This window comes from Tympanuchus pallidicinctus, unplaced genomic scaffold (genome assembly GCF_026119805.1).
Source record: "Tympanuchus pallidicinctus isolate F22 unplaced genomic scaffold, pur_lepc_1.0 scaffold4, whole genome shotgun sequence".
In the NCBI taxonomy this organism is placed as follows: Eukaryota; Metazoa; Chordata; class Aves; order Galliformes; family Phasianidae; genus Tympanuchus; species Tympanuchus pallidicinctus.
Genome location: NW_026294758.1, coordinates 36,850,299 through 36,872,055, shown reverse-complemented (window position 1 = coordinate 36,872,055; position 21,757 = coordinate 36,850,299). Strand labels below are relative to the sequence as shown.

General features: G+C 36.5%; 1 protein-coding gene across 1 annotated transcript in view; it reads right to left on the bottom strand.

The window, feature by feature from the left end:
- Nucleotides 1-331: 331 nt before the first annotated feature.
- The window catches only part of LOC128089400 (guanine nucleotide-binding protein G(q) subunit alpha), a 113,136-nt gene continuing 91,710 nt past the window's right edge, over nucleotides 332-21,757 (bottom strand). The window contains exons 4-7 of the mRNA XM_052700781.1: nucleotides 20,675-20,803; nucleotides 19,580-19,709; nucleotides 6,411-6,564; nucleotides 332-5,108 (exon numbers count right to left, since the gene is read on the bottom strand). Coding sequence (XP_052556741.1) covers nucleotides 4,918-5,108; nucleotides 6,411-6,564; nucleotides 19,580-19,709; nucleotides 20,675-20,803 — 604 coding nt within the window. The 3' untranslated portion in view covers nucleotides 332-4,917. The remainder of the gene's footprint in view (nucleotides 5,109-6,410; nucleotides 6,565-19,579; nucleotides 19,710-20,674; nucleotides 20,804-21,757) is intronic.

Genomic DNA, 21,757 nt, shown 5'->3' with positions numbered 1-21,757 from the left:
GTACAAAGTTATGGCCAAAAATACTTTTTGACCAGGAACATTTCTGAGGGGCAGTAATTGTGTAACCCACCAAAAATAAAGACAACAAAAAAACCCCAACAACCCAAGAATTTCTGTCCCTGAAAAAACAGGCAATACATGCATTTAAACGACACGTTAAGAACAGCAAATATGATCTTTATTTTTAAATACTGCAAGTTTAAAAATGTATCTGATATCCCCACCCCCACCCCCATTATAATAATTAAAAAAATTGGTCAAATAAGGATTTCCTACAGCATGGTAAATGAGGAAACCAGCAACAGGCTTCAGCTTAGACTGTATTTCAAGAAAAAAAAAAAAAAAAAAAAAAACACAACAAACCCACAGCTTTACAGTAAGATTGATCTGATTTATCTTGTATTTTTACACTGCCTTCAAAATTCCCCTTCATTCCTCTTTTTTTTTTTTTTTTTTCTTTTTTTCTTTTTTTCTTTTTTTTCCCTGCAGCATGGCTACTGTGAAAAAGCTTGAGTGAAACTTACAGCAATATCCCCTTAACTAGATAATGACTGGATTACTGATTACATGGAAATGTTTCTGTTTTGACTGATACAACTCAAAGTGTTATGGGTAAATATAAGACAAAAAAGAGGAAATATCAGTAACTCCTCACACAAAACATACAGTTTTGCAAGACCTCTACTAAACTAACAAATTAGACAAGGACAGATGGCTTTAGTTTTTTAATGCATACTAAATTTTAGAATGTATGGTTTATGTCAAAAGAGGGACTGTATTTACAAAAGCATGAATTTCTAAATTACAGTAGTTGACTACATAAATCATGTCCATTTTAATTTCCTATCTTCTGATGGTCTCTTCAAAACGTATTTATTTTACTGGTCTCTTAGCTAGAGGTAGGTCATTTGTAGGCCTTGTTAATGTGCTGTGCACACTTCATTAGTTTACAGTATGCAGGATAACCATGCACAGAGCTTCAAGAACAGCAGCACATATAATAAATAATTTGGGTAAATTTTATTTTTTCATGTGGGTTAACATGTCTTCTCCTAATATGTCATTCTTTTGTGAAGAATGTATAACAAGGAGAGGGTCCTTATGAGTAATCTGAAAATCTTCTGACCCTTACAACCAAAGGCTGGGAGCCTAGCAATGTCTTTATATGCAGCCCTTTTCCCCCCATTTAAGTTTTTGCAACTCATGCAGTCAATTCTGACTGATATCCAGCATAAAAAGTCTCCTCCATTTTCAAACTTAAAAAACTGATTCACAATCATGTGGCAGTATGATTAAAAGTTACAGTTCATACACCTTGACAATCAAAAGAGTCATAAATATAAAAAGTAAACTGCCCTTATAGCTGCATCATCCTACATATGCAAGGACAGTGCCAGATAATTAGTGAAAAAGGCAAGTTTAAGGTTTCTGTAAAACACATATAACAGCTTTCTTGTGCTAGCGAACATCTAGAATACACAGGTTACCAAGACGTTTTCCTTCCCTCCTCACCCATTCATGACATTCAAAGAAATCACATAATTTTGGCAAAGTTAAAAGGGTTTCTGTCTTATTTTTGCCTTCAGCTTCATGTTAGAGGCACAAACTCCTGGACTCAAGTACTATAAGGCATAGTAGAAATCACCAGTTAAAACAACAGCAACGACAACAACACAACAACAACAACAACAACAACAGTATATTGCAAGTGGGAACAGCTGTGTCATTTAAAAAGGAAATGTTTTTGTAAACTGTCACACTGCAATGCTGTGTTAGGTGATTTGTGTAAAGCTTGCCTTGGCATGCTGACTACTTTTTTTTTTTTTTTCCACAACATGCTCAAATGATCTAAACATTGCCACAGGTTCAACTTACTTAAAATACACCAGAAGAAGACCAGTGGCACACACTCTTTAAAACTTTTGCAATCACAATATAACTACAAAGCATGAGTAAACTTTTGTTTTGCTTTTATACAAAACTTGAAACAACATGTGCTTCTCCCAGACCTAATATTCCACAACAAAAATCAAAATAAAACAAAAAACCACCAAATCAAACCTCAGTTAGACACCACTGGCTTTTTTTCCCCCTCTCTCTCTGGCCACAGATTTATATCACTATGTCCAGCACACCCAATGCATTCCCAGGTTAAAAGAAGGGATATTATCAGCTGTGGAACTGTAAAACAAGAAGCTCTGTTGCATTTATAGCAATATCAGGACCAATTCTGTAATGCTGTATATTACACTAACTGCTCTGATCACCTATTTAGAATGCCAGTGTCACTTTTTATAACCTACACTCATCTGTTTTATCTTTATTAAACAAAAAGCTTTAACATTTTACAGTTGTTAACAATAGTGAAGTGATGTTTTGGTTGTTGTTATCTAAAGTTTCTGGAATTTCTACACTATTGTTTAATTCATCTGACGTTCTGGGTTATTTTTGTTTGTTTGTTTTTTGTTTTTTTTTTAGGGAAACAGCATATACCCACAAGTATTTATGTGCAGTGGCTTGAATCATCTTTAAACTCACTTTTCTAATAAAAGGTTCTCAGAAAGTAAAAGTAACCTAATGCAAATCTGTCAAATATAAAGAGCTTATGTTCCAATCCCAGATCTAACAGCTTACATTCTCCTCACAAAACTGGTTTCCACATCTGTACAAAGCCCTGATAAGCTTTAAGCAGATTCAGATGTGAATGGCCTCTGTCTGGGTGTCTCCAATTTACTTCTACTCAGGAATGTGCAAATGATTTTATACAGCACGATGCTAGTACCGCTCTGTACTATAGTAATTTTTTTGTTTTGTAAATAAAAAACAACAACAAATCCCTAGTCAGAAATAAACTGACAAAATTTACATTCTTCTCTCTTAAAAAAAAAGTAAATAAAATAACATTATTTAAAATGTGAATTAGCTATAAGACATACAATACAATTACATAGATACATATCAATACAGCACATTCAATTTGCCAAAAATTAATGATTACAAAGCCAATATGGATGCTGCCATATATATATATAGATGTATGTACAATGATTATAGCATTCATAATTGCACTATACCTACAACCAGTTTTAAATTACAAGGTGTATCATGAGGGACCAAAAAATAGTAATTGTTCTTATTAATGTTGTTTTGGACTTGGGAGGGTTAAGGATGAAAAACGTCTCATTAGTATTTATTGTTAACTTTGGTAATCAAAATCAAGCCATTTTTTTTTCCACCTCCCACTTGCTGCTACGAGGCAGAAATTTCTGTGTTAAGTGCATTCTAGTGCTACTTGGCAATGCAGATAATCAATCTAATTACATGCCTGATCTCTGAGTCTTCTGTAGCTTGCTAGCAATCATGCACCTGATCAGAAAACACCTTTTAACCTAAGCTGCAGAATAAAGGCTCATCAATGTGTGCTGCGTTTTTGTTGTTAAAAAAATTGCACGTTAAAATTTCAAGAATGATTTTTTTCACTGTATCATTTACACTACTACATCTTTTCTAAAGAACATCGAGAGAGGCTATTTTGCATGAAAGCCTATCAAATGTCTGTGAATGAGTTAACAAGCAACCTTATCAAGAAAGGTTCCTGTATGTGATCCCCCATCAATATTTTTTTTTGTTGTACAACTAAATGTGCCTTGATACTATCACAGAAAACAATCTCATGCCGTATCTGACATAAGGAGAGACTTGAACTGTCTGTAAATTAGCAGACCATATGCATGTGCGTGGTGCACCTTGTAACCTTGTAGCAGACTCACGCACACTGTTGTTTTTGGTATTTGAACTGAACACTTTCTGATAAAGGGAACATAGGAGCTGATATTGTTTGTATATCTTTTGGCAGTTGACTCAATCAGGTCAGTTCCCAACTCATCAGTTTGGCATTTCAATTAGTATCTTATGTTTCAAGACTATTCATTTTATAAAAGCCAGATTTGGCAACATTATTTTGATACAACAAAAATAGTTTTTCTAATGTGAAAAAAAAAAACAACCACTAACAACAAAACAAAACAAAAAAAGAAAACGATGCTTAAAAAGAGCTAAGTAAAAACAAAAAAAAAAACCACAACCAAAGAAGGAAAAAAGAACACTGTTTCAGGCTGTAGCCACTGGGGAAAATGTAGTGTCTGTGACATTTCTGTTTGGCATTTGTGAATGAAAGAAGAAAGAAAAAAACGGCACATGGCAATTTAAAAGAGATTCTGTCATATTCAGTGTACATCCTAAGCTGTGTTTTAATTATTTCATTACTGTCTTCAACGCACCTTTCCAAACAATGAAAATAGTTTAGTATTCATACAAAACTGTAATTCTACTTTGTGATCTCAGTATTCTAGTCGCAAAAGACAGAATGAAAACACTCATGTCAAGAATTTAAAAATCACAGTATCCAGACTTTTGATCCACCAGAGAATTACATACTGTGAAGTTATAATTGTCTGATGAATTCTGATGACAGTATTTTCCTGACCAAATCGGTCAACAGAAAATGTTCTTACTCGGGAATGTAACTGGGAAAAAAAGGCCATTGTACCTTTAAAAAGATAAAGAAGAAGAGGAAGGTGGGAAAGGGAAAGGGTTAGGGAAACAAGCTTGATTTTGCTCTGATAGCAGAAATCTGCTATCCTTTATAAGTGTATGACTGAGAATTTCAAATACATTGAGTCACAAGGTTTTGCCTAAAAAATGAGGAAATTTGCTGTGAATGTACTTCAGCATCTTTTGGTTTTCCTCCATGTAGTTTAAATAAAATCATAATATTAACTACAAACTCTGTGGAGTTTCACAGAGCCTAGGCCGGCAATAAATTAGTATTATGCAAATTGTTTTCACAGATAATACAGTCCCTCCTGTATATCTTCAATCACACAAAGGTGGCTCTGGAGGGCCTCCTTGGCACAGTTAGACCAGGTTGTACTCCTTCAGGTTTAACTGTAAGATTGTGTCCTTGACAGCAGCAAAGACGAAGCGGATATTCTCTGTGTCTGTAGCGCACGTGAAGTGGGAGTAGATAATTTTGTCACTGTCTGGATTCAGGTCCACGAACATCTTCAGGATGAACTCTCGGGCCGCTTGTGCATCCCGCTGTGGTCCTGGCAATTAAAAAGATAAAATCTGTTTTCTTACAGGCAATTCAATATTTGAACTTCGTAAACAGTGAAATGCCTTTGTCCCCTCTCCCAGCTCTTCATTCCAGTGTGTGTCAAGTCTTCTAGTACTAACCATGGAAGAATGCCTCCATGTGATACACTATTCTTTGAGCATACCTTAGCCCTTCTTCCCATGGTTTTTAACACTTTGCAACAGAGCTGCTTAGAGTAATTTAAAGCACCCCAATTTGTCACCCTGGCTTGCAGTTCTCATCCTTATGCTACCTTCTCCACTGAGCTGTGAAATAGGAAAACAGAAAGGAGAAGTGATCCACTTTCCCACATCTGCACACCTCTCACATTGCTAGTAAACTGGAACAGTGAAGGACATCACATCATGACCTGTGCAAGCCGCAGACTGAAACTCCACCTTCCTACCAGAAGAAATCAAATCAAACCATAATCAAAACATAATCTTGTCTGCAGAATTAAGTCAGGAAGAACTGTAGAATCAAGACACAGGGACTTCCACGTCTGAACTCCAACAGCTTTAACACTCCTGAATCTTTTTTTTTTCCCCTCACCATGGCAGATGGCAAGAGAAATAGGGTTTCCCTGAACAGAGTGATTGAATATTGCCTGTATTTTTCTAGACAAGCATTAACACAGGTGTTATCTCAATTTCAGTGTTGATAACACATTGTCTTGTAGAGTCTTCTCACCTTTAGGATGTCATCTAAGGAATCTGTCATAGGAAATAAACTAGAAAGAACAAGATTCTTCTCTATTCAACTGCCAGTTTTCTCCCACCCTATCAAACTAAATTCACTTATTATTAATACAGTCTAATCCTGCAGCCTGTTCACTGCTTGTAACAACTCTCAGACACACAGCCTTAAATAAAACTGAACCTCAAGTAAAGAGTATGTAAGACAATGTGTAAAACAAGGAATGTATTTTCATTTATTTTTAGCTTTTACACTTCAGTTCCAACACTCACTCCAACTTATGAAAATAAACAGAATCCAGTCACTGTCAACAAAATAATAGTCATCTAAAAATTAACTATTTCCCATGAAGTTATGAAGTGTACTGTCCCCCTACAGACAGCAGAAAATGAAATCACAGCAATCTAAAAATTGTACAAAGACTTCAATCTCATTTTTAAAAGATGAGATGATTATAAATTGCAAAGGTTTTTTCCTGTTTTGTTTTTTTTTTAATTTTTTTTTTCTTTAATTATTACTACATTTTGTCGGTACTGCAGTGTAAACAGAGAACAAGCTCTAATGTAAGTATACTTACCATCATACTCTGGAAAATAATCAACTAGATGGGAGTACATAATTTTCTCTTCTAAGAGATCCTTTTTATTTAAGAACAGAATGACTGAAGAGTTCTGGAACCATGGATATGTGATAATTGTTCTAAAGAGTGCTTTGCTCTCTTCCATTCGATTCTGGAATAAAAAAAGAGAAAGTAGTTAAATATTTAAAGAAATACATACAATCAATTTAAGCAATCTTACTTTAGTTGGCAAACAGGACCATTTTATGTTTTGCAACTTCAATTCAACTACAACTAATACATAAGCAGTTAGGTAAATATGCAGCTATTTTCCTTTTGCAAACTTAAAACACAAGTATTCTTTAAAATACAGGTCATGAAAATGAATGCTAGAAGTGATACAAATATAAAGTCAGACTATACAGAGTTATGACCAGCCACCAAACTTGTGGCTACTGAGATGCATTTGATTAATGGAAGGGACAACTATAACAGGAAAATACCTAAGGAACAATTCAAGGTTGAAGAATGTTAGTTATTTTACAGGCCTTTCTTGAATTCTAAATACAGAATTATATAATTCATGGAAAGATCAGCCTTAAAATGGTAGCAAATAAATTTGGTACCTGAGAATGCTTCCTCAGTGTCAAAGACTTATAACAAAAACTTTTAAGAATGCAAATTGTTAAATTTGTTCCTGACATCAGTAGGTTAGCCTTTAATTTATTGCTTAAATGCTCCTTAACTGCTCTTTTCATTACAGCTGAAAAGCAAAGCTTATATTGCTATTTATCGTTTTTGACATAGTGAAATTGCATTATGATTTGATAAAATTCTGAAGAACTGTTAGATTGGCATGTGGTTAACAGAGCGCTGGAACAAATTGAGTTCAAACCCAGAAATTATATTCCTCTCTTTTATTACGATTAAAGGAACTGCCTCCTCAAAAGAACAGTTTCACCACCAACAGGAAGGAATTGAATCCTGCAGATGTTGCTGTTGTTTAGTAAATCAGTGGTAGAAGACTCAGACAGTTATGCAATAAGTGTATCTTTACTTGCATTGATTTGCATTTTAAAGAGACCAACAGGATGAACTAAGAAAAAAAAAATCATTTTGTAGAAACCCATGATTTGATGGTCATCCTTTACAGAACACAATTTCAAGTGATTCATAAAACTTGACAGCATGTTGAAGTGTGGATGAAAATAGAAAGCCAAATTATAGGTTGAGAAGCTAATGCACAGAGTAAAATCTTTTTTGTCTTCTAGTCACTTCTTATTGACTTCTTATCCAATTCAATTCATATGACTCACACTGATTTCAATGTTGTCAGGATTTCATTTAGAAACAAGAAAAACTGAAACATCAACAGAGTTAAGCATAAAACCTAAGTCATTGGATAAACAGATAATCAGACTTCTCTATGTTCTGTAAAGATTTTTTGTCTACTTTTAGAGAGGTAACAAACAAACAAATCGGAGACCAAGCGGGTCTCTATGATTTCAGAGACTTCCATTAATTCAAAGGCAATCTAAAATCCCCATAAAGCAGACTTCCTAATAAAAAAGCAGTGTAAAGGAGCTGCTTTAGGAAAAAGTCCTATCAAAGGAAATTGAGCTTTGAGAAACAATTTGTAGACATGGTCAATCAATAATTTCAGTCTAGATAACTGAAAGAAGGACTGAGCTGCAAGTCAATAAAATACTACTAGATTATTGCAGACTCCCTCACTTCACTGTATTCACTAATAAAACTACAAGTTCTGTTTCTAAAGAAGTCACTCTCTTCCAAAGTTCATCTTCAACTACATTTCCAGGATGCGCAGTGCTAAATATGAGTCTATTCCCGAATCTTGGAAAGTAAGCTTTAAAGAGGCAACAGTGGACTGATGGTCCCGCTAATTTTAAATGAAGTTATCCAATTCTAAACAAAATCAAAAGGAATTTGTTGACAGAGCTCACTGATATAGAATTAACTCTAATGATACAAGGACCTTGCCCTGTACAGTAGTAAGAGCTGAGGATATTGCAAAGGTGAAATAAAGTCCTGCATACTAACTGGTATCTCTGGGCAATGGTAACTATTTCACTGTGGGTACATCACTACAGAACAGCACTTACAGCATCTTCATGTACAGATTGAAGCAAACAGTAGCAACTAAGGTATCAAGAGGACTGCAGAAATATTTTCTAAATATGCGTCACACTGTAATGTTCCATAGACATATACGTCCTCAAGAAATATGTATGTGATAAGATAGTACTGCTAGAATGTCATGAGATCAGATTAGACAATTCCAGGGATTCGATGCAGATTTCACATCACTTACACAGATAATAAGAGTCTTGTAAAGTCTCATTCAAGTATAAATTAAGAAAATTTCAGTTCAGTTCACTGCATTATACACACCGCATTGTGTATATTACTAAATAATTGCTACAGTGCTATTTTACTGGATGGAAAGTGATGGACTTTCTAGGAAAACATTGCCATTTGCATTTTGAATTTACGGTTGTTTGGTTGTTTTTTTGTTGTTGTTGTTTTTGTTAAATATGTCACTAAACAACATAGCGTAGTTAAAATGAAGAGGAAGTGGAATTGATATTTGTGGAAGTAGCTGAAAAATACCCCAAACATGAAAATTATGACCATTATTTCTTATCTTGTTAACAAGTTAATAACCTAGATTCAGCAAAATACACAAGTCACTCTGAAAGTGTGACAATAGATACAAAGAACATAACAATAATAAAATAACATCTAAAAGACCTATCTGCTGACACCTAGCAAAAACAGAAATTCCCAGCTGAATAAAACAAACAGGGCTTTGATAGACCAGAAAATTCTGGGTTCAACATTAATCTGAAACAAAACAGAAGTGATGGAGATTCACTCAAAAATATAATTGTCTAGAGTGTCATCTAGTGGGCAGAATGTAAGTTACATATTGAAAAAATTCTGCTATCAACATTCTTCTTATAAACTCTTAATAACCTAAGTAGCATCTGTTAACAAAATTAGGAATTCACAAATTTTTAGGGAATGAATGTCACTGAAGTGTTGGGAGAAAATGTGGTGAAGCAGACAAGCGTTCTTAAATTAACAGCTTCCATAGTATAGGTAATTGTTTATGCTGGTAACAAATGTTTATCCAAGTGAGAGGACATTCAGAGATGATAACTGCAGAACAGGAGGTACTGGCATGAGAGCTTCATAAAAAAAGCCCTTACAGATCGCAATATTCCTGAAGTTGCTTAGCATCAAGTAATACAGTATATTATTTTACATGACATGGTGTGAATGGTTTTTGTCGGAAAGTCTGCATTAATTAGGAATGTCTCCAATATACAAAACGGACTTCCAGCAATTATTCAGACAGAACCGCCTGGCTGCAGAGAAGACCCTGGAGTGTATTCCTTGGCTAATGGGGCTGCTAAATGAAAAGTTGGGAAACAACAAAGGAAATGAGAGGTGGGAAGTAAGGGGAGATTTCTCTGCCATGAAAAAGAGTAAATACAGCATCAAAACTGTGCTTCTGATTTTTACCATCAGTATGCAATATAATCTTGAAGCCATACTGCTGTAACTGGCCACTGTGAGAAAGGACTTAAGGGCCACAAAAACATGTTTATGAATAATTCAAAAAGAGACTACTTCAAACACAGCGCTCAGAAATAATTCCTCTATTTGGTTTGCTTTGTCTTGAATCTTTCTGCAAATAAACCTCACAAAACAGACAAAAAACAACAACAAAAAAATGCTACTGACAGAAGACTGGAAGTCAAATCCATTGCTGAGACTTGTATTTCCAAATCACCTGGAAGAAGACGTCTAACCACTTCAACAATGTGGAGTTGCAGCACTGATGCTGAAAATACATCGCAATTTTATGCACGTAGCAAAGGTAGAAATAAATGATATAATGACTGAAATCCATAAAAATCGACATATTCAGAAACCAGCAATTCACAAAAACACCGACAAAACAGAAATAGTCTGAAAAGTGATATAAACATTGCTACCACTATATCTTTATATGAAAAAAAGAATATTCTATTGATTGGAATGAAATGATATGAATGCTGTATTAATAAAATCGTCATCAATATCCACATCCTTCTGATAGAAAATAAAAACAGAGAAAATGTATCTAAAATAAAACTGTTGTTGAAAGATGCTGTTCTCTACTCAGTTTTTACATTGGTTATTGAACAAAAGAAATGGCAATTTCTTTGCCAGTGATTGCTGCCAACAGCAACATTTACCAGCAGCACTTCTGTCAGCTTTGCAAATGAGTTCATGAACATTCAACCGCTCAGTTCCATTATTATCCACCTACTCTAACAAAAAGAAAAAGGCCCCAGCTCTTCCATACACAAATGCTCAATACTTTACACTTCACGTTTAAAGGGTTCTTTATCCATAAACCAAAAAGAGAATATGAAATACAGTACACCCATTAGATAGTTTTGGCACAGAAGATTAATGTGTTATTTTCTCTAGTTTCCAAATAAACAATGAGTTCTGGAGATTTTATTTACTGTTAATATTGTTAGGCAATTATGAAGACCATTTGAGGATTTTAATTCTATCTGGGAGTTTGCATTATCCCTCTGTCCTATGCTCAATTGTTCTGAATTGCTGAATGTTGGAAAAAGAGGCAACTGAAGAATTGTTTATTTGTAATGTAGAAAAAGTGCTCTGATCTCAACATTGTTTTCTTTCAGTCTTCGTGCTAAGCCATGCAGGACCAGCCTGTGAGTAAGGAACACAAAGTGCTCAAAGAAAAGTGGAAACATGCCCAGATGTGAACTCAAAGATTGTTCTGATGTAAGAATGCAACACGTTCTTCAGATAATTACCTCTGTGAAGAGTGGAAGTATTCTAAACTCCATGTCCTCATGTCATTCTTATTTTTGGCTTACATTAAAAGTAAGTCTGACTGGAACACTGTTCTCATTTGTCACCCATTAACAGACCACACTGATGAACATTACAGAGAGAGTTTGGATACTCCTTACTTTTACAGACTGAATCTGCACAGATGAATTCACACAAAAAAATATCTGTCCTGGGTTTCGGACTTTTAATACACTAGACATTAACTGAAATATTTTTTTAACAAACCGAGAAACATTGACTACTTCAGACAAGGAACAATAAGGTTTTCCATCAACCAGAACAACTGACATCCTTGTACAGTGACTTGGTTCAGTACAGAAATGTCACTTAAAGCCTCTGTTCCTTTAGTTTTAATTTGTACTTATGGCAGAGGCACAGAAGCCCTAATCTTCTGAACATCCTGTTCTGCCTTCAAAGAAGTATTACTTCCAATAGACTCACAAAACAGTTCTCCAATGTAAATTAAGTACAGTGAAGAACTGAAATGTTGGATCAAAACTGTGAATGCATCTATTACAAGGAGGTGGTACTTTCTATAAAATTTAATTGAAAACTTGTTGACACCTATGTGATAATTAAAGGCACTGGAAGGAAACACTAGTTTAAGAGAGATTAAGTCACACGTTACTATTTTAAAGGTAATAATCTTAGCTGCAACTACATTAAACAACTAAGATTGACATATTCTGCTCTCTTCAGTACGTCTCTAGATTGTACATGGATGAGTACCCAAAGACTAGGATGGAACTTCTATAGTGTTAATCAGTGTGATCTGTTAACGAATGATGAATTGGTACAATGTTCCAGTCACAATTTTCTATTGATGTACAACAAAATTAAGAAATGGTGTAAGTTTAGGAAGAAAAAAAAAAAAAGCTTTAAAAAGTGCAGTTCTCTACTTGAAAAGATACTTCTTTTTTAATTGAAAGTACAATGATGTACATAATCCTTCTCAAGTTATAAATTAAGAATCTGGATAGCAAATATAAAGGAATTAGATGTCAAAAGTAAAGATGGTTTGTTCTATTTGCTTCGTTACTCAAGGTTAGTGAAAACCCTATAAGTAAACCTCCTACAAAACACAGATTTTGAAAGTAATATCAATGTTAATGCTTTAACAAAGACAATAGTATTTCAATTCATTTGTGTGTGGTTTCATTTATCAATGAAAACAAATTCCTTGAAAAGACCGAAAAAAAAAAAAAGAAAAAAAAAAGAGAGAAATCACTGTTTTGCTAAGAAATGGACATTTTGTGTACACCTGTCTAGGTAGCTCCAAAAGTAATGCCTCCTATTCATTTCCATGGAAATTAAAAAAGACATAAAAAGCACAACAACACTGTTTGATAGAGCAAAGTATAAATTACAGAATGCTGTTTTTCAGCACAGTCACTATCATTAACTGTACATTTTCACCAGTGATAAACAAGAGCCTGCATACTATGCTCATAACAATCAGCACTAGAGCTGACTCACTGTCATTGTTACTACTGCTGAAACACACCACCCATAGCCTCACTGTGCTCACATTCACTGTCTGGTAACCGTAAAAATTCAGCAACTGTCAAAGAACAAGGGTCCCATTTTTTCCACTTAAATGAATTCAATTCTACACCTTCATATTTAATGGCACTTTAATGTCAGATGCCATTCTGTCATCCTGCCCCTCTGCTGCAATCTGTCACATGGCAACAACATTTAATGGAATGCTGGTGGGAAAGTTCATTCTCTACCACCATCCTGCCAACACCTGCCTCTGATGTCATGGGTCAACATTTAAAATAGGAGGTATTACTTTTGGTACAGACAGAATTAACATTATGTATATACAAACCTGCATATTAGTGAAACTCCTTACTCAAAAGTAGAAGTGACCAGAGCATTCATTTTAAACTTCAGCAACAGTTTCTTCTTTAATTCTTTGAAAATTCACATTTTAAAACTGCACTTCTATGTTTTATTTTTTCCTCATACCAGTTTATATCAGCTTTGCCCAGAACAATCTGATATAACAAAACTGATATTTCTTCCCCAGTTCTTACTGGGCAATGGATGGTTCAAACTTTTATTTTTTCTTTAGTGAATACCTCATGATACTCAATACCTTTGTAAATTCTCAATATATAATGGCACCTCAAACATACAGTCTTTGCTTTTCAAAAAATCATACATTTTTGAAATTTTATTTAGCTTATTATGAGCTTAGGAACATTCTGTACATTAATTTAGTTGTACTGAGCATCTTTTCTGTTTTCCTCTACCAATAAAAAGTTCAAACTTTCTTTATCACTAAAGATCTGCTCAAGCTATACAAATTTATATATTCCTCAGACTTTTAGCAGGTTAATGTGGGAGAAAAATATGTCCAAGCACCAAGAAACTTTTTCTTTTTTTTTTCCCTGCCCTCCAATCTGTTCTTGAATTCCTCCAGGGATGGGGCATCCACAGCTTCTCTGGGCAACCTGTACTAATGTCTCACTGCTGTCCTCTCTTATGTCTAATCACAGAATCACACAGAATCACAGAATCACCCGGGCTGGAAGGGACCTCAAGGATCATGTAGTTCCAACCCCCCTGCCTAGCAGGGCCACCAAACGTACACATTCAGATCAGGTTGCCCAGGACCCCGTCCAACCTGGCCTTGAACACGTCCAAGGACGGGGCATCCACAACCTCCCTGGGCAGCCCGTTCCAGGGCCTAACTACTCTCCTTGTGAAGAACTTCCCCCTAACATCCAACCTAAATCTTCCCTCCTTCAACTTGGATCCATTTCCCCTAGTCCTGCTGTTGTCAGCCCTTTTTTAGAGTTTACTCCCCTCCTGGGTGTAGGTTCCCTTCAGGTATTGATAGGCTGCAATGAGGTCACCCCGCAGCCTTCTCTTCTCCAGGCTGAACAAGCCCAACTCCCTCAGCCTGTCCTCATAGGGGAGGTGCTCCAGCCCCCTGATCATCTTAGTCGCCCTCCTCTGGACCCTTTCCAAAATCTCTGTGTCTTTCTTGTACTGAGGGCTCCACACCTGGACACAGTACTCCAGGTGGGGCCTCACAAGAGCCGAGTAGAGAGGGACAATCACCTCCCTCTCCCTGCTGACCACCCCTCTCCTGATGGAGCCCAGGATCCCATTTGCCTTTCGAGCTGCCAGAGCGCACTGCTGGCTCATGTTCAGTCTCTCGTCCATTAGGACCCCCAGGTCCTTAATCAAAATCTTCACTCTTTTAAACCATTCCCCCTTGTCCTATCACTGATGGAGTTGCTCTCCCATCTTTTTAATAAGCTCATTTCAAGTACTGAAAGGTCACACTAAGGTCTCCCTAAAGCCTTTCCCAGGTGAACAAGTCCCATCCCCTCAGTCTCTTTTCGGGAGAGGTGCTCCAGCCTTCTGATAATCTTCATTGTCTCTTCAGAACCTATTCTACCAGCTCCATGTCTTTCTTGTGTTGTCTCAGTACTTCACAAGGGCAGAGCAGAAGAGGACAATCCCATGTCTCGCTGTGCTGGATGGCCCTCTTTTGATGCAGCCCAGGTACAGGTGGCCTACTGGATCGCACACATACACTGCTGTCTCAAGACAAGCTTCTTGTCTACCAGAACCCCCAAGATTATGAAAATCGCATCTGTATGAATCCAGATTTTGAAACTATAAAGTGCTGTCTCTAGTTCTCCCATAATTGCAAATGCTTACTGGGTCTACTACAAAGCTGAAACTTATTTCAGTATTTATTAACCATCCAACATAAGGCTCTCACAATTGGGCAGTCTGAACACTGTCTCTTTTTCTATGTATGATGTTCACTTGCAGAGTATTCACACCTTCTTCTTCAGAACTCTGAAGACTTAAGACCACCAAGGGTATGAAGGCAGATACTGTGCCCAACTCCAGTGAAAAAAAAACCCTGGAGAGACATTAGAAAAGTCTCTCAATTCAGTATACACTCATCTGATTTATAATCCAAATGTATTTCTTTTGTGTAGGTTAAAAAATGGAAGAAACAGACTTACAGCTGAAAGTTCACATGCACTACTACATTTTAAAATACAGGTCTGAATCTTAAGGGCTCTAAACCCATTTCAGAATGCTGAAGGGCTATACAAATACACATGCACTGAATAACAAATAATAATTCTTAAGATTTATGTTTATAGACCAAAATGAGATTAAAGAAACAACTTATTAGCTAAAAAGAAACCAACAGATTTAAAAGTATACTTTTCTTTGAAAAGACATCCAAGAGACTCCAGGCAATAATGTACAGTGGACTAATTAGAAAAAGAAAGTAGGTTGCTTTACAAAAGTCATACTGTATAACCGGGCCATACAAGAAATGCAAATGGAAGAGCAGATCACTGCAACTTGTTGAGATAGATCTTTAAAGTAAGAGACACACAGATCAAAGCAGGATTATATTCTGTCATAGCATCAGACTAATGCTATACATACTAAGAAAGAAGGGCACTTACACAGAATTTGGTACAGAAATTTTAACACTGTTTCTCAATTAGAAGTAAGATGCAAGAACCATTTTCAAAATGAAGTTTTACAGCTTTTTACCTCCTCGAGGTAAAAGAAAAACTTGAAAAATCTTACTTTACAAGTAAAATAATATATATATATATTTTTTTTTAACAGCGATAAAGTAATTACAGACAAACTACCATATCTTGAGGTATCACTTCAGTCATCAGAGAGCCCAAGCATGATTGTGATCTTTAGTGTATTCCATCCAATTCAGTAGACAAACCCTGTTAGTCTAGAATCACATAATCAGTAAGGCTAGAAAAGACCCTGAATCTAGGTTAACCTATCATACCATCAATCCCTAATTGTCTCATCTACTCTTCTCTTGAACAAGGAACAAGGACGGTGACTCCACCACTTCCTGGGGCAGCCTCTTCAAACCCTTTACTACTCTTCCAAAGAAGAAATTTTTCATAATATCCAACCTATACCTCCCCTCAACTAACTTAAGGCCAGGATGCCATTAACTTTCTCGGCCACATGGTCACATTGCTGGCTCACATTCAGCTGACTGTTGGCTAGAAGTCTCAGATACTGGTACAAGACGCATCACGATTGTAAACACTCATCTTGTTGGGGGACTTCAACCACTCACACATCTCCTGGAAAAGAGCTGTAGGCAATCCAGGAGGCTCTTGGAATGCAGTGAGGATAACTTCTTCAGTCAGGTAACAGATGGCCTCACCAGCGGCCATCACTACTGTACCTGCTGTTCACCAACGCAAATGAACTGATTGGTGACATCAGAATTGGAAGCTACCCGGACTGCAGTGACTGTGGAGCTCATGCTCCTGAGTGATATGAGACAGTCAAAGAGGAAAATTAGGGCACTAAATTTTAGGAAAGCTAATGTCCAGCTCTGGGAAACTGTCTTCATGGGCCAAAGTGCAGAGCAGAGCTAGCAGAGCTAGCAGACCTCAAGAAAGCTTTCCTCAGGGCACAAGAGCTCTCCATTCCAAGGTGCAGAAAGTAGAAAAGGAAGATGACACCAGCATAGCTGAACTGTGACCTGCTTGTCAAAATGAGAGCAAGTGAAAAATGCACACATAATGGAACAGGTACCACTGAAGAGTACAAGGAAGCTGCTAGGTTGTCTAGGGATGGGGTCAGGAAAGCCAAGGCCCAGCAAGGGGTGATAAGAGAAAGAAAGGCTCCCAGAGACAATTAGAAAAGGAAAGTCCAACAGGGTGTACCCCTCTAGTAGTGACACAGACAAGCCAGTATCAACAGACAAGAAGGCTGAGATACTCAACAATTTTTTTTGCCTCCATCTTCTCTGATAACTGCTTGTCATATGGTCAAAAAGGACTCTGAGGTACTGGTGGATGGGAAACCGGACATGCGTCAGCAATGTGCCCTCACAGCCCAGAAAGTCAACCGTATCCCGAGCTGCACCAAAAGAAGCATAGCCAGCAGGTCAAGGGAAGTGAATCTGCCTCTCTGCTCTGTGCTGGTAAGACCTCACCTGGAGTACTGTGTCCAGTCTGGAATCTTCATTGTAAAAGAGACATAGACCTGTTGGAGTGCATCCACTGCAAGGCCACAAAAATGACCCAAAGGATGGAATGTCTTCCCTATGTAGACAGGCTGAAAGAGCTGGGGCTGTTTAACTGGGAGAAAAAAAAGGCTCCACGGAGACCTGAGACCTGACAGTGGTCTTTCCTAAAGGGGAGCTACAGGAAAGAAGGGACAGACTCTTTGGGTCAGTGGTGATAAGACAAAGAGAAATGGTCTCTCAAGCTTAAAGAGGGTAGATTTAAGTTGAATATATGGAAGAAGTCTTTCACAGTGAGAGTGGTGGGGCACTGGAACAGGTTGCTCAGAGATGAGGTGGATGCCCTGTTCCCAGAAACTTTCAAGGCCAGACTGGATGGGGCTCAAAGCAACCTGATCAAGCTGTGGAGGTCCTTGTTCAGTGCAGGAATTGGACTAGGTGACCTATAAAGGTCCCTTCAATTCTCTAAGAATTCTGTGACTGTATGATTTTATTGTCTTTTTTCTCTGTGCAGCTTTCCAGACACTCTGCCTGTACGGGATTGTGCAAACAAAGTGCAGGACCCACCAAAACACCAACTCATGACTGGTCACCAGCTGAATTTAACTCCATTCACCACCACTCCCTGGGCCTGGCCATCCAGTCAGCTGTTACCGAGACTACATCTGAGCAAGCCACAAACTGCCAGCTTCTCCAAAATAAATAAATAAATAAATAAATGCTGGGGGACACAGTGACAAAGGCTTTACTCAAGTCTACGTAGACTACACCCGCAGCCCTTCCCTCATCCACTAGGTGGGTCACCTGGTTACAGAAGGAAATCAGGCTGGTCAAGCAGGACCTGCCTGCCCTTCACAAAACCATGCTGGCTAGGCCTGATACCTTTGTTTGTCCCGCATATGCCACGTGACTGTGCTCAAGCTTTTAAGAATAAAGCAAAATTGTAAATTTCAAATGATTCAACCCAAGAAGGTATTGCTCCACCTTTAAAAGTATGGATGCTCTAAGTCATGATCCACAAGCTTATATTATCTGATCAAACAGAAGAACAAGAGTTTCAGCAAACCACCTAACTAGAACAGGACACATCTAATGTAAAATCAGAATTAAACCTTTCCTTCAGTTATTTTGGAAAGTTAGAATAGAATTTGAAAATTACTATAGCAAATTATTCTTTAAATCGTTTTCAATATACTTTGTTTTGACTTGTATGATTGAAATGCTGAATATTTCAGTGTTACCTGTGTCAGCTATTAAGCAATAACACAAACCAGAGAAAAGACAGAATCAGACACTTCTTGGCTTGAATCTGACTGAATTATCTTTTTACATTCATGTTTAGCTTCCAAAATTACAAGAGACCAAGTTAGTGCTAATTACATTATTATGGCAAAATGACAGCTGCTCATTTAAAGACCAACTTCTATTGAAAATTCAGCTTTGAATGATAGAGTTGATAGTAAAACTAATGTAATCATATATTTCTCTCAGAAGAAGTCTGTAAGCATAAAAGCTTTCAGTGCTTGCTCCCAGAACTTATTAAAAAATTCATCCTGAAGAAAGTTGAGCATACAAATGCGTCCAGGAACACTTACCTTGCTATATCAGCCATTCCCTTCAACAGTGAAATCAGTATGTATACAAGCCATGAGGGAAATTAAAATATTTTCTTTTTTTCACCTAAATTTCTTAAGTGTATGATAATAGACTTGCATGAACAGCAGGTAACTCATAGAAGTTTGATGTGTAACCAAAAATTGTCCACAGAAAATTAAAACAAACAAACAAACATTAAATCATCTCTCTCCTCTACATCATTGCATCAAAAATACTGGATACTAATATGCTTTGTCCTTTCAGCTCACAGGTCACCAACTAATACTTCCTTGTTTCTTCTATTTTTTAAAATGAAATACAATTAGGAAACATGCCAACGTAGCCTATGCTTTAAGTCAACTGAGTGAAATTTATTAGTATTGGGTCTGTTCTAGAAAGGAATCTATACATTTTGTCTTCACTTTCACTGCCAATTTTCATGTCTCTGATACTAAACACTAACAGCTCAAATAGCTAAGAATATTTTTCTTTATTCAACAATATTCCTTTTTGTTGAATCCTCCCCAACATGGCTCAGCCTTTTGATCTCCGTAGTAATTCTCATTCCATTACATGTAGTTGTATATGACTGCTTATAGATTGATTTGGAAAACACCTGTGACAGGCTGAAGTATTTTTTCTTCAAAACTGGTGCTCTGTGCTTATAGCTTACCTCATTGTCTGATTCCACAAGCACTTGATCGTATTCACTAAGAGCTACTAGGAACATGATAGATGTGACATTTTCAAAGCAGTGTATCCATTTTCTTCTTTCTGATCGTTGGCCTCCTACATCCACCATTCTGCAAAATTAACGACCGCATCAACTCCATGAATACCATAAGAGATAAACACACAGCCACATACAAAACAAAAAGGAATTCAGTTGAAAAAAACAGAACTTGGTTTGCTCCTTTTAATAATCTCTCCACTGAGATTAAAGTTTAATGGAATGCATTATAAGTAGCAAGTAACCATATTTGATTTTTACTTTGATGTGATTTCTATATTTAAGTCATTGTGGGTCTCAAAATCTTTAGATTTCTGAGATGCAAAAGTCTCATGATACTGAGCCATGATTCTGGAATGTATACCCTGTATATTTAGCAGAAACACATGTGCACAGAATAGGTGATCTGCCTCTTCCCTTCAAAAATTACAAGTGTCAAAATTTAAAACTTCTCAAAGATTATCTACTTAAGAGTACACATAGAATACAACATGTATTTACTGAATCTGTTAATAGCCAACAGGAAAACTCAAATTTGCTGGCAGTGTATTCCCACTTCATGCCATGTCACAGTGTAGCTCAACCCTTAGGATGTCTAACTTGCAATTGCAAATGCGTAATTATTTTTAAGCAACAGTACTTGCACTCAAATAAGTTTACTTTCTCTTCAGAAGAGTGATTTCTTGCTAATCATCAGCTACACAGGAGGTAATTTTGCATCCCATAATTAACATTAATTAGATACGTGATTATATTTTTAGATTATTACTCAGAACAAAACTTTGTTAATTTTTTTTTAAAAGATTAACTGTAGATTTTTTATCAGTAGTGCCTTCAAAAAAAAAGACTAACCAAATTGTCTTTTACGTTTTTGATATGTTTAAAATCAGCAGCTTAATAATTAACCATAAAAATAAAATAACAAGCTTTACTTTTAAAAGCACAGAATCATTTCTGTAATGCACTTTTAATCAATATCCTATCTGTGGCATAATTAAGGAAATAAGTAAATAAATGACTGCTGAACTTTTTTCCTACCTGAAAATGACGCTTTGTAAGTCAAAGGGATATTCAATGATTCCTGTTGTTGGAACTCGAACTCTAAGCACGTCTTGCTGAGTTGGCAGATAGGTGGAATCTGCTATGCGATCCAAGTCATTAAGATAGCTATAAACAGGGAGAAACAAAAGGAATGCAAGACAGTGACACCATAATTTGACTGAGGAAAAGAGAAGGGAAGATTTGGGAGTAGAAGTCAGCTGCTGGATAGGAAGAAGTGCAACAAAAAAGGAGAATTGTTGACATAAAAAAGGGGACAAAGTATAATGTGCTACACTTGCCCTTCCTGTACACCTCCATAGCTTCAAGTAAATTTGACAAAAACATTCTGTCCTTTTAAAATCTGCTTGGCTTTCACATGCAAAAATCACCAAAGATTCAGATTTTGTTACTCAGTTCTGTGCAATTTATAGATAAAAATAATATAAAATACATAAGAAATATAAAATTGCAGAGTTTTAACTGACAAGATAACCTATTCCTTCCTTTTCAGACTTCAGAATCTACATAGACATACAGATAGTATGAATCTGATATAGTGTATCAGTTCAGTAAGTGTATATGTATGTTTACTAGATACAAAATGAATGAAAGATAAACAGCAATATTTGAAGATAAAGTAAAAAAAAAAAAAATAATGATTACACCAAAAAGAAAAAAATCCACTGACAAATTAAAGAACTCTCCAGAGTTGTCTTGTTACTGGAAGGCAGCAGTAATCCCACGGTGGGACCTCTAGCATCTGAAATTTCTGCAATCACACTGAAGCCTCTAATCAAGTTAATAAGTCTAAGTAACGTACATGGAACACTTCCCAGATAGTCAGCAAGTAATCCAAAACTGCAATAAAACTGCTTGTAAAGCAGTTCATTAATTACAACACGAAACTCTTCTGCTTAATGGTGGCTTTCAATCAGAAAGCAGCAATATACTGGAGGTACGGGAGCTCTCCTAAGAGAGAAGCTTCAAAAAAAAAAGTACTAATGTGTGATGGTGATGGCCTGTTCGGTTATAGGAGCTGGCTATTTCATGAATTGAGTGCACCAGACAGCAGGGATTCTC